Genomic DNA, 13678 nt, shown 5'->3' with positions numbered 1-13678 from the left:
ACTCAGGTCCCGCGGATGAATACTATAGCGAGGCGATGGGTCGCAGCGCCCACCGAGGGCTCCACTCCACACCAGAAAGCACATTGGCTGGAAGCCACCCGGCTACTCTCTGAGCAGCCCTGCAACAACAAAACGTTAAGTGCTGAATAACAAGGGCCAAGCGGGTCTTCTGCCCCTCATTGGGGCAAAAATCCTGCCCTCTGGAACTACCGGCCACATCGATTGGCTAACGGCTCCAGAAGTCCTGGCTGCACTGGAAAGTTGTCAGTAGCAGTTACTGGGACTACAGGTGAGAAGTGAAGCCCAATGAATGTGTGTTCATGACAGAGACAGGGGAAGTAGAGTTTTGGGATGGGGAAGGTGGAGAGATGTTAAAGACGGGGAAATTCAGCCTTGGGGAGGTCGGGGGCACCTTGCGTTTGGCAAAAGGCAGTCCTGGAGAGCAGAATCCACTTCCTCCCTGCCCTTTAACCATTTAGCTAAAAAAAAGGCTTCCGTCTCCCTCCCTGCACGTATTGTGATGTGGGCAACTTATTGTTTGGGTCAATAGGCTTGTCATTTCAATGCGGGCAGGCAGTCCGCACTCGCCCAGCGTTGCCCCGCCCCTATTATGAGGTGAGTCCGGGAGTGGGTGGGAAAGTAAGGAATGGGCACCCATGCCATCTTACATGCCCCACCCCTCCCGCGGGAAACACGCCTGCCCGGAACACGGAAATATCAGTTGTCCCATAGGAGCCCCGTGGACCTGTACCTCCAATAGGTCCTCAAGCTTTACAAAATCTTCACTTCTTGATATTTCCTGGATCTAGGGTGATGACAGTGTAAAGGCTTTTGGGGAAAAAGCCTCTAAAATGGGCTCGATTTTACCATTTTGTTTCTAAGTGCTGAATCTGGGAGTGATCCAAATCCATTTGGGACTTGTAAACCTGTTCTCAGGTGCCCCCATAAGCACTCTGCCTGAAAAAATATCAGTGATTCTGAATCGTGCTGCAGAAGCCTGTAGATGGGGCTTATCGAGCTGGAAACACTGCTGTTCCGATCAGAACCTTCAATTGTGTGCACAGTACAAAATAATTGAAAAATGCTCCCCTGCCACATCGCTCCCGGGCTACAAAAAGCATAAATCGGTAAGGGAACAGTGGCCCCAGAAGATATTGCCCCGACCCCACAACATAATTGCCCCCCTTATCCACCCACTCTCTGCTACCCAGACCAATTGCTGTCTCCTGACCCACTTCCCCCCGCCGATCGTCGGCGCAAGTGGCAGCGGCCCCTCCCTGCCTCTGCCCCGCTATCCCCCACCCCACCAGAGAACGATCTGACTCACCTTCACCTCCCGCCCCCACCCCTACCAGAGATCGATTTGGCCTGCCTGCCTCCCCCCACCATCCCCGCTTGAGTCAGAGAGCCGCTGGAAGCTCTGAACTTACCTCCTCAGAAGGTGGAGGGCCTGAAATAGACCTTTGCGGACCATATCTGTTTCGCGCCATATCTGGACGAATGAGCGCAGGGTAAAGGGGGAAGTGCAGGTAAATTTGGCCGTTCAGCCCATTACGTCAATTTAAATTCATGCAAAAGCATTTAAATTGATGTCCTGCCCGTTTCGGGTGCGGTGCCGATCACAGCCATTTTAGCCGCTTGGTAGAGGGGGAACAGGCGGTCATGGATCGAGCTGCTTGTCTCACACCCGACCTGGTAAAGTTTTTGCGCCCGAAAACAGGTGCAACTCGTTGGTAAAATCAGGCGCAATGTGTATGCTAAATGAAAACCAGATGCAGACCATAAGATGTTTTCTGTTGCAGGAGTAAAAATAACGTATAAGTGACACCCTGGAAAAAAGTGTCAGTATTTCGGCTATTTAATCAGAGCTGGGAACTACAGAGTTTTTTTAAACAAAGCGAAGGGCTGCAGAAAGAGGAATGCACCTCATAGACATAGGTGGATGGCGGATCTTACAGAATGGTTGCAGTGCATGTGTGAGGATTGAGCCACACGGACGGGTGCAATTTACCGTTGACCGCAGAACTCCTTATAACAGCAGCGCCAATCAACAGTAACGTGGCCTCAAATGTGAGTGAAACTAGGCGTCAAGGTGCATTTTTTGTTCCTAATAGTCTTGGACAGATTTGATGGACTTGTCTACCTTCTGGCAAGCTTGTACAGCGGAAGTCCTTTGGTCTGCACAAAGATGAATAAGCAAAAAGCGCATCAAGCGATTCCTGTCAGCAGGAGGCGCCGTCGCTTGAAGCACAAATCCCGAGGCCGATGGGGAGAGTCCGCCCATGAGCCCTCTATATGAAGGAAAAATATTTCCGCTCAAAGAGAATTATGGTGATACAAAAGCACGGGGCCACAGGGTAATCAGCGTACAATTTGTATTTGCATACAGCCCTGAAATCAAATGCTTGATCAGAGACTGAACATCTACATTCATGAGAATAAATAATGGGATTTAGATTGTATGTGTTCTTTTACCGTATGCATTAATGGAGTTGCCTGCACCCGGCAACGATCCGCAGAGATGAAAAATACGAATAGAATATGCACATGCCTGATGACTTAGTATGAGCATACATTTAGTAACATACATCACTTAATTCCGAATCGATTGTTATATTGAATACGTGCAAGTCGCATCACTTAAAGAATGTCAAGAACTGCAGCATGGGTTTAGAATCATATCATGCTTACAGCACAGAAGGAGGTTATTCGGCCCCTGTTGTCTATGCTGCTTTTCTGCCATTCGGTTGTCACTCTGCCTCCTTTCCTTACCCCCTTCAGCTCTGCAAATTCCTCTTTCTGAATGCCACGATTAAACGCGCCTGCACATTCTTAGGGTGCATTCGAGATCCTAATCCTCGCTGCGTCAAAAAGATACATCTTCTTGTTTCTCTTGCTTCATTTGCCAATTACCTTATCCGCGCCCTCTGGTCCTCAATCCTTCCTCCAATGACAATAGTTTCTCTCTATCTTCTCTATCCTGACCCTGAGGACCTCTATCAAATCTGCTCTTTACTTTCTCTGCTCCAGGAAGAACCGTGAAATGTTAACATTGTTTTCTTTTTGCACAGATGTTGCCAGACATGTTTAGCATTTCCAGCACTTAAATTCACTTAATACAATTTGCTGCACAAGATAGGACATACCGATCCAAGCTTGTAAAACATATCCCGTCTGCGCCATACCATCACCTCCATCTGCGTATTCATCTTCATAACCTTCATCATGTTTGTCGGACTTTACGCTCATATTTCACTAAGGAGAATTTGGAAGGCTGGATATTGCCCATGATAGATTAAAACTATGCTGCAAAGCAGCCTAGAATAATTGAGGCGACGGAAGTCGCCGCAAGTCCGCTCTACCAGTAGTCTATGCTGTTTTCTGTACGTATTTTGCCCTAAAATGATGAATCCACGCGGTAGACAGGGATGGCAGAGTGAAACACTACCTCGGCCCACGGGTGGCAAAGCTATTTCGCTCTACATAAATGTTGATATTTCTAATGTGTTTTCTTTAAGACACGAATGGATTGCAAATCTGATGTTGGCTGTTCGCGTCCCTTGTGATGCACCATTTAGTCCTCGTGTAGTCATATCCCAAAAAGCCAAATCAAAAGTCATCGGAGCGCCTAGATATTCAGCTAAATAGACCACAGCGTTTTAATCGCATTTATAATTCAAGTGTCGTTATTTATTTGCTCGACTTAACAGAAACACATGCTGAGTCAGAACTAATTCACTCACTTGTATATCGTTATTTTATTATAGCTGTGTACCCATTCGTCAACGGAATGGTAAGAACCCGAAAAATAAAACGTAGGAATAGAATCCCGATAGCACAACACTTACAACATTACCGTGTAACGTGACCCACGTTCATTTCAGTATTCTAAGAGTTTATCACAGAAGATTAGGTTGATGTAGTTCTAATTTTACGACAGTATATGGCGCGACAATAATTGCTAGATTTTAACCTCAATGTTAACTTTTGGAATGGAAATTACGCATCTGTAGCATTTAACTTATAACTTGGAGAGCCTGCTCAGATGCTGGTTGCAGCTGTTTGAGTAGAAGCCAAATGAATCGAAATATTATGTTTGGAACATGAGACAGATTAGTTCTGGGTTGGGCGGATCATGTAGCCAGAATACTTGACAGCCGCTAACTAAAACGAATCTTCTCTGGAAATCTGAGTCTGAAATGTGCTCTCATGTCGGTCAATGGAAGAAACTGTGAAGGTTTCACTTCGAAATTTTGATAGGGACTTTAACATCTGGAAGAAACTCGTTCAGGATCTCTGCATCAGACCAAACAAAATAAAAAGAAGCGCAACCTCCTTCATAAGCAATTGTATATCAAAAGCGGAAATAAAAATGCAAGGAATGGCAATCCGAACGCAAGAACTCATCCAAAACTCAATTGTCATATCCTGCCCTATTTTCAGCAGAACCTACTGGACGTAGATCATCAGCGGGCCCACCAGCACCCTATCAAACGCCCCAGATGATGAGCATGGTCATGTGCAACCGTTCAGATGCGTTGAGGTGGGTGGCACAATCGTTAGCACTGCTGACTCACAGTGCCAGGGACTCGGGTTTGATTCCCGGTTTGGGTCACTGTGTGGAGCTTACGCATTCTTCCCGTGTCTGCGTGGGTTTCCTTCTGGTGCTCCGGTTTCTTCCCACAGTCCAAAGATTCTACGGGTTAAGGGGATTGACCGTGCCCTTCGTGTCAGGAGGACTAGCTAGGGTAAATGCATGAGGATAGGAATTGTGGTCAGTACAGACTCAATGGGCCGAATGGCCTCCTTCTCCGCCAAATCAATTTTATGATCCATTAAACTATACCTTTACATTCATCATAACTTGATCTTGTGCAGTGTTTCCCTGGTGATTGTAGAGTAATAATCAGAACATTGATTCCATTTCACACCGACTTTAATACAAAGACAAATAGTGCAACTGAATAGTCTAATTTGACAAAACCAATCAATAGCTTAAACACTTCAGCTGATGTATCCATCCACCAATCCTCGTTAATATATTATTCTCATTAAAGCGATGCAAATATAATTGTTCAATTTAGATATCCTGCTAGGTGATTGCTTGAATGATTTTTCTTAACGTGTTTCTTGTTCATAAACAAAACCCTCACTATGACTAATGAATGAATCGTTGTCAAAGATTATACAACCCACGTCAGGAAAACAAATGACCTAAGGTCTCTCCGTTTTCATTCATCACTGCCGATTAAAATTCAAAACTATCTTTAAAGCTCTATGTTGCATAAACCTGTAGCGATAATTTGGTCGGTTTGTTTTAAACATTGCAGCTTTTGGAGCGGCTATTAGCGGCGTGGGGAAGCTCATTTAATTCTTACTGGTTTCTGAATCAAGTTTGGTCAATTTGTACACAGCTATGTATTTAGCATCTGATCTGTCAACAATCTGGCAGTTAAAATGGGTTGGCAGCATCACTTCATGGAAAAGAAGGGACCCATTTCCGTTTCGAAACTCGGAAGAGAGATAAATTGTAGCCCCTCGGTGGCAGAAGTATCGCAGAGTATCAACGAGCGCTGGATAGGAAGATGAGGAATAAACAAGATCCGAACCCAAGACGACATCATAGTCGTTATCAAAATTAGCATGGTCTTCACCCCAGGTCAGTGCACGGACCTTTAACCGGTGCCTGCAGGCAAAGGGGATGTTAATGGCGATGTTGTTGTTTATTTGCTTCAGAATTTCTGGTAGGTCTGTCATGGTAACTGTTCCACCTGAGAACAAGAAAACACACGGATGCTTTATTCATGAATTGCCCTTAACTGTTTGATCTCACATTATGTTTACAGAGTATCTCCCCGGGTAGCGCTAAGTTTTCTGAACAACTCATCCAAAACACAGCTGATGCAAAACTGATTCAAACCGATGCGCAAAGCCTGAGAAGGCACTGATAACTGCAAAATGAATAATGTGAAATAAGTCGCCACAAAGACTGAATAGTAATTAAACTATCAGGCGATGCTGAAAGTGATATCGATTTTAAATAAGATGTCCTAGAAGCTATCTTATTGCAAGGTCTTCTCAAGTGCCGAAGCACCCGACTGCTTTGTGGTTCTTTGGAATCAGTCGAGATCTCCACCGACACTCGTTCTATCCTCAACCGATATCTTCTAAACAGTGACTACGAGTCGAATTTACTCTGTCTAAGCCCAGAGACAGAGAACCTGTGTGCTCAAACCCATAAGAACTCTTTTACTCCAGTAATACTCCAGCGTGTCTTTAGTTTTAAGACTGAGTCTATTTGTTGCGCTCATCCATCACTTGATATTCCAGTCTGTTCAAATACGACAAATTTAGGATACAATAATGGTTATAACATCGACTGATAGCCAAGTTCCGCACACATGAGGACGGCCTCAATTGGGACCTTGGGTTCATGTCACACTATCTGTAATCCCCATGACTTGCCTGAAATTGCAACATCTCACTTACTGTCCTGTCTGGAGACAATACATACCTCTTTACCCTATGCCTAATGCAATCTCCACTCACACTGTCTGCATCTTTAAGACTTGAATAGCAGATTAGCTGTAAAGACTCGCATTCTAATCAGTATTCTGTAAACTGTGTTTGCCTCTATATGCCCTTCTCTGATCAGAACCTTCCACACGCCTGACAAAGGAACAGTGTTTCCGAAAGCTTGTGGGTTTACTAGCAAATAAACTGGTTGGACTTTAACCTGGTGTTGTGAGACTTTTTACTGTGTATAACAGCGACCGTCAGCTTCAAATGTTCGGCATGAAGAACCTCAAGAACACTAAGGTTAATGTAAGTTATGTGTAATCAGTCATTTGCACCAAAAACATATTGACTAAACAGAGCCAGCAGCAATAAAGCCTAAACTCATCCCTGTAAGTCCCTACCGAACCCGCCAACACCATTTAACAGCTGCAACATTTTGTGCAAACGATTCAGCAAAATTTAGAAAGTTGAACAAATTCACAACACTCGAACTAAGGGACACCGTTTGAAAATAAGGGATCTCCCATTGAAGACGGAGATGAGAAGATCACAGAATAGAATCATAGAAACATAGAACACCTATGGTGCAGAAGGAAGCCATTCGACCCATTGAGCCTGCAGTGACTCTCCAACAGAACACACCACCCAGGCCCTATCCCCGTAGCCCACGTATTTACCCCGCTAAACCCCCTAACCCACATATTGTGGCACACTGAGGGACAATTTAACGTGGCCAATCCATCTAACCTGCACATCTTTGAAGATTTCTTTGTCTCAGAAAATCGTGAATCTTGGGAATGCTATGCATAAATGGCAGAACCCTTAAGAGTATTGATAGGCAGAGGGACCTGGGTGCACAGGTACACAGGTCACTGAATGTGGCAATGCAGCTGGAAGAAGTAGTCAAGAAGGCATACGGCATGCTTACCTTCATCAGCCAGGGCATTGAGTTTAAAAACTGGCAAGTCATGTTGCAGCTTTACAAAACGTTTGTTAGGCTGCGCTTGAAATATAGTGTTCAAGTCTGGTCGCCACACTACCAGAGAGATGTGGAGGCTTTGGAGAGTGTACAGAAAAGATTTACCGGGGTGTTACCTCGTATGGAAGGCATTAGCTATGAGGAGAGGTTGGAGAAACTTGGTTTGTTCTCACTGGAAGGACGGAGGTTCAGGGGCGACCTGATAGAAATCTACAAGATTATGAGGGGCATGGACAGAGTGGATAGTCAGAAGCTTTTTTCTCGGGGTGGAAGAGTCAATTACTTGGGGGCGTAGGTTTAAGGTGCGAGGAGCAAGGTTTAAAGGAGATGTTCGAAGCAAGTTTTTTGCACAGAGGGTGGCGGGTGCCTAGAACTCACCGCAGGGGAGGTAGTGGAAGCAGATACAATAATGAGTTGTAAGGGGTGTCTGGATAAATATACCAATAGGATGGGAACAGAGGGATATGATCCCCAGAAAGAGCAGTTTGGTCAGTGCAGGCTTGAAGGGCCAAAAGGCCTGTTCCTGTGCTGTAATTTTCTTTACTCTTTTTTCTATTCTCCAGAGAGCAGTAGTGAATATTTATAAAGACAGAGTTAGAAAGATCATTGACTCATAATGGGGTCAATGGTTATTGGGGTAGCCGGATATGGAATTGAAGCCAGTCAGATCACCCATGATCTCATTGAGTGTTGGAGCAACCTTGGGGAGCCCAATGGCCTTCTGCTGCTTCTAACTCGTATGCTCGTAAGAAACAGAAGCAATTTAGGATTCGATTCATAAATCTTACAATTTGCTGATGTTCCGCAATCCGATTATGAGAAAATTAGCCTTGGAATCGAGGAATATTCTTTGTTTCCTTTGTCGTGAGTACAATTTCTATTTAGTATAGATGCTAGCAGACCCTGCTTAAATATTTATGAGTTACTCACAGTTGAAGTTTCAACTACTGAAACAGAAATAGCCTCGTATTCCGGTTTATTGGTTCACTTCTTGGCTGGTTCAGCCTTTACCTCATTTGTTCATAGTCACATTGGAACGTGAACTGACAGTTGACTGGACTAACAAGCGTTCAAAAACCTATAATTATGGAACATTACAAAGTGTTGGTTAACTCTCGGAGCTCCTAAAGAGCGCCTTGCCCAGCCCCAGATAGCCAAGGAACATGCAAAGAAGGAGAAAAGAAAATATGAAATAGACCAACAAGTGACAAAAAAACACATTTTTGAAGGTTCGTAAACAGAAAAGGATTCGTACAAGCAAACGGAGAGCCATTAAAACCAGAGAAAGGTGAAATAATAATGAGAAATAAGGAACGTGCTAAATATTAACCAAATTCTTCGTATATGCTTTCAGGGTTGAAGGCGCATATAGCAGTGAAAATAACTGGGAACCAAAGATACCGAAAGAATGGGGAATTCAGATCAACATAAGCAAATACATAGTACTGGAGGTATTAGTGAGAATAAGTGATGACAAATTCAGTGGACTTGACAACCTATACCCTGTCTTTTTAAGGTGATAGCCACAAAGATAACGTCTATATTAGTTTTCGTCTTCTAGGATTCCTTAGATTTTTGAACAGTTCTCAAGGACTGTTGGACGTGAATTCATACATCATGATAATGTCATAAAAATTCCCAAGATGTGCCACACGAGCTTTATAAAACAAAATCGAACACGAAGCGACATTAGGAAAAATTGCGACAGGTGACGTACAATAAAATATATGAATATGCAAAATAGGAGCAGAAATAGGTCGTTCAGCCCCTCGAGCTTGCTTCGCCTTTCACTAAGATCATGCATGATCTTTCTGTTTCAAATTCCACATTCTTATTTACGCCCAATAACCTTTAATTCCCTAACCTAACAAGAATCTATCCACCTCTGCCGTTGTTATATCTAACGACCCCGCCCCCACTATCTTCTAAGGCAGAGGGTTCCAAAGTCGCACAACTCACTGAGACAAAATAATTCTCTTCCATTATGCGCTAAAAGAGCGACCCCCTAATTTACAAGCTTCTAGTTTTGGACTCTCAAGAGCAAACATACGTCCCACGTCTCCTTTTTCAAGAACATTCGGGATTTTATGTACATCAATCAAGTCACCCATCACCCTTCTAAACTCATTGAGTATATTCGCAAAATAAGACGAAATCGGTAGTTTTCTTGGAAATTAACGGGATTAGAGATGGAAGTGGATTGAGGTAGAAGATCAGCCACTGCCTGGTTCAATGATGAAACCGACCTGAACAGGCAAATGGCCTAGTACAGCTTCTTGTTCTTATAGTCCTCCCTTAATCACACCGTTCCCTACTTTCAGATGTGATATAACGCCTTACTGGACATAGATGAGACTCTCAGTTATTCCACTCGTCAGTAAAATTGCATCTTTCTGCATCAGTACCATACTGCTACTTACCAAGGAGGGCTGCTAAAATCCCCACGATTCCCGTGCCTGACCCCAGCTCAATCACTTTCTTCCCAGTAAAACTGATGTTCGCTTTCTCGAAGTACTGACAAAGCACAAGCCCCTGAAATATATGAGAAACAGGTACCGCCGGATTAACCCACTGAGAAATTAACATTTGTAACCAAGCGCTGATTTCTACCTAAATTGTGTTCGAACATGGGCGGCACGGTGACTCAGTGGTTGGCACTGCTGCCTCACAGCACCAGGGACCCAGTTCAATTCCGACCTGCAGTCACCGTCTGTGTGGAGTTTGCACACTCTCCCCGAGTCTGCGTGGGTTTCCTCCCAGTGTTCTGATTTTCTCCCATAATTCAAAAGCATGCATGTTAGGTTGATTGGCCATGCTAAATTGACCCTAGTGTCAGGGGGATTAGCAGGGTAAATATGGCGGGTGACGGGAATAGGGCCTGGGTGGGATTGTGCTCGGTGCAGACTCTATAGGCTGAATGGCCTCCTTCTGCATTGTGGGGTTTCTATCATTTCTATAATCATCTTGCATGATAAAGAAAGGTTCTGTATATTTTTCATTGCACACTCTCAATACTTCCAAATATGTTCAGAGCAGCTCCGGGCGAGCCTGTTCATGGAAACATTCGCTCAGTGTGAAAATGCGATACATTTTGTAAAGCCCAAGGCAGCCCCAAAATTCCACATTTTAATAGATATACTGTTACCAGTATATCTATTGGTTCTTAATTGCTAATTACTGACCATTGTGATAAATTGCAAGACAATGGAATCGGATTGGGGATAGGAGGAGACAAAATGAGGTCACTGAGCGGTGACGTTCAAACACGCATTTTGGTCGTTCACACTCAGTAATCATGGACAGCACAGATAAGTGTTTTCAGCAGTGGGGATATTGGAAACGCTATATGTTATATATATTGTCTCAGCATCAGTAAGCACTTTTAACACACAAAAAGATAGTACATGCGAGGCATTCGTTCCATTAATGAACATATGGCGATTGTGCAAGTGATATCATTTGTAAGTTGTAGTTGATCCCTGAAACATTTTCAAAGCTAATTTCCTTTTTAAAAAAAGCTTCGAATCAAATGTAGCCGAGAACGGGGAAGTAACTACTTTAAGTGCTCATCTCATGATTCAGCCTCTGTTTTATTCTATCCGACGAACGCAGTGGACTTACGGACTCCCAGATATATGAAGAAACGCCCATTTCAGCATCCATGAATCCAGTGATCTTTAAATTAAATCCGCAAAATACGTAGTTGCTCCTACGGATTGAAATAGGCGAGGTGGAATTCTCATTCGTGGCAGTTTGGGAGCTGGAATATGTTTCATACTTAGTCGTCGTCATGTTTTCCATTCTTCTGCAGAATCCTTGCAGTGATTTGCAATGAACTTGTCGCCAAATTCTGGTTTGAAGAAATAACTGAACAAGGGCTTATATAAGTTTCAAGTCGTCATGACGTCTTATGTAATCATATGTAGCAGTCAATTTTGCAAACAGCAGTGATCTGAGTAATTAGTTAAGTAATGTCTAATAACATATCGGAGAATGATCCCGACGCACAGGGGTCCATATAAAGTGCGTTTGGTTGAATTTTTAACGCAATCAGTTCCACTGTCTCCATTCGTTCAGGCGTGATTCAGTTGGTAACACTCCAGAACCAGAATGATGTGCTTGAAGCCCCATCTCAATTTTATGATCACGTATATATTATCAAAATTTAGCCTCAATGCCGCACTGAATTTTATTCTGCACCACTCACCAGTAAATCAAAATGTCAAACACACTTTCCCATTGCCTAAGTCGTGTCATATGGAGCTGATGAACTCACTTTTACAGAATTGTCTGTGTTCTGTCTGTTGGTTTGAAGTATAAGGAGCAGTGTAGGGCTGTGACTCAAATTCTGTACTCAGGGTGTATCCTTCGTTTTAATGACATGGTTCTTGCTTGTCCTAGAACTTCTTTCCTTTATGAACTTTGTTATGTTGCGACATATGCTGTGTTCGTACACTTTCCTAGTATTCCCAAGATTCTCCGTCCATTTCCATCCATACTATCTGGGAGACCATGGAATGCTGCCCTGTTCATGATGCCTTCTATTGAATGGCAAACCAAATGCTAAACGATCTGGTTAATAATTATTTCTCAATTAACACCTATAACAGAGCAGCTGACCATTGCCTCGTTGCTGCCCATGGTAGCTTCCTTTGTGAAAATTGGTCTGTCATTTCCTGCAGGACAACATAAACTGTTCTGCAACAAAATAATGTTAAAGTAGTTGGAGAATCATGATAATTGAATAAATGTAAGGGTTGCTGTTCTATTTAAAGATAACCTAAACAATCTTTGCAAACTACCTCTCTTGATTGTTATAATTTACATTTTAGATGCAGAAGCTGCGATTACGGTACATTGCCTATCTTGCCTATTCCCTTTATTGATCTTGAATAATCCAGTAACATTCCCACTAAAGCTAACCTCCAAAGCAGCACAAGTTAACTGTTTCCTGGTGAGAAAAGTCTTCAACTAAGAAGCCATGTTGCATTGTCATGGGTTTGGGGTGAATTGACTACAATAACTATTTTCATGTAAACTCTCAAAAGATCATTTGTCCCCGGGCATTTCCTGAATGATAGCCAAAACTCCTTCAAAGCACCTTCCAATTCCTGCCTCTCTACCGATTTGGAAGTGAAAAGGTAACACTACCTGCAAGTTCTTCTCCAAGTCACACGCGGTCCTAACTTGAAATTATATCAATGTTTTTTTCATTGTCGCTTGAGCAAAAAAATCCCGGCACTCCATCCTAACAGCACTACGGGCGCACCCACACCAGAATGGACTGCTGCGGTTCACAAACACGGATAACCACGTCCTTCTCATGGGATACTGGGGATTGACGATAAAATATTACCCTTGCCAGCGGTGCTCGCATTCCATTAAACCATATAAAAACTATTATTCACTTTACCACCTTGTGTTGGTCTACAAATTTGCAGTAATCGTAGGGGGGTTACTTGGGGGAAATGAGAAAAGGGTCCTGTTATCCTATTTTTCTTGAATGGACCTTACAGTATAGCAAACATAAACATCAATATTTTAGAAGAGACCCCCGTGATAAGCACCACAATTTACCCAAGTTTGGATAATAATAAGACTACGGAATATGGAGGAAGATAGAAGGCGAAAGAGCACGATTTGGCAACTATTTTAGTTTTAACGTTGGTAGAAAACTTTGCATGCGTAAATAAAAGAATATGGAATACATTGCAACACTGTAGACACTACACGAAGCTCTTTTCACTGATGTTAGATTTTGGCTACATTTCTTTCAGTGACGACAGAACAAAATATAAAACTTTGTGTCCTTGAATAAGCATTACATTGTTTCCCAACGTCATTACCTCTGTAATGAGTTGACGCCTCCTGATCTTACTTGTCCATTGATGGAAAATCAACCTCCTATCACCCCTAACCCTAACTGGCAAATATATCTTCAGGACATGGCCATCGCACTAAGTAATGGCTCTGCCCAGCCACCCATTGTGACAGTTTTGCTTTCCTCCAACCACCAATAAATCCTGTACCCTTGCTACTCCAGTTCTTCTTCAAAATGGTGTTTAATATTGAGGAGTACTGATTTATCAACGTAGGGATAGTGGTAAGTGAAAATCAGCAGCATATTTCTTTGCAGATATTTGGCCTGATGCCGTGAGATTTCATGTGGTTGGAGGTCAA

At 43.1% G+C, this 13678-nt stretch overlaps 1 protein-coding gene across 1 annotated transcript; it reads right to left on the bottom strand.

Moving 5' to 3' along the window:
• Nucleotides 1-5367: 5367 nt before the first annotated feature.
• LOC145352183 (EEF1A lysine methyltransferase 3-like) lies at nt 5368-11299 on the bottom strand. The gene is made up of 3 exons (XM_080201913.1): nt 11120-11299; nt 9919-10030; nt 5368-5771 (listed from the first exon to the last, which is right to left on the bottom strand). Exons 1-3 carry the CDS (start codon nt 11297-11299, stop codon nt 5368-5370), a joined length of 696 nt encoding a protein of 231 aa, XP_080058039.1.
• Between the last annotated feature and the right edge of the window lie 2379 nt (nt 11300-13678).

This window comes from Carcharhinus amblyrhynchos, chromosome 14 (assembly GCF_965287045.1).
Source record: "Carcharhinus amblyrhynchos chromosome 14, sCarAmb.v2.hapA, whole genome shotgun sequence".
In the NCBI taxonomy this organism is placed as follows: domain Eukaryota; kingdom Metazoa; phylum Chordata; class Chondrichthyes; order Carcharhiniformes; family Carcharhinidae; genus Carcharhinus; species Carcharhinus amblyrhynchos.
Note: the sequence above shows the minus strand (reverse complement) of the source record. Positions and strands in the feature narration are given on the sequence as shown.

What these genes read in the sequence shown, in the direction of transcription:
- LOC145352183 (XM_080201913.1), bottom strand. Translation starts at nt 11,299, where the DNA reads ATGGAAAACATGACGACGACTAAGTATGAAACATATTCCAGCTCCCAA. An exon ending in CTTCATATATCTGGGAGTCC is followed by an intron (nt 10,031 to 11,119) that starts GTAAGTCCACTG and finishes CATATATTTCAG; the next exon opens with GGGCTTGTGCTTTGTCAGTA. An exon ending in GATTTTAGCAGCCCTCCTTG is followed by an intron (nt 5,772 to 9,918) that starts GTAAGTAGCAGT and finishes TCTTGTTCTCAG; the next exon opens with GTGGAACAGTTACCATGACA.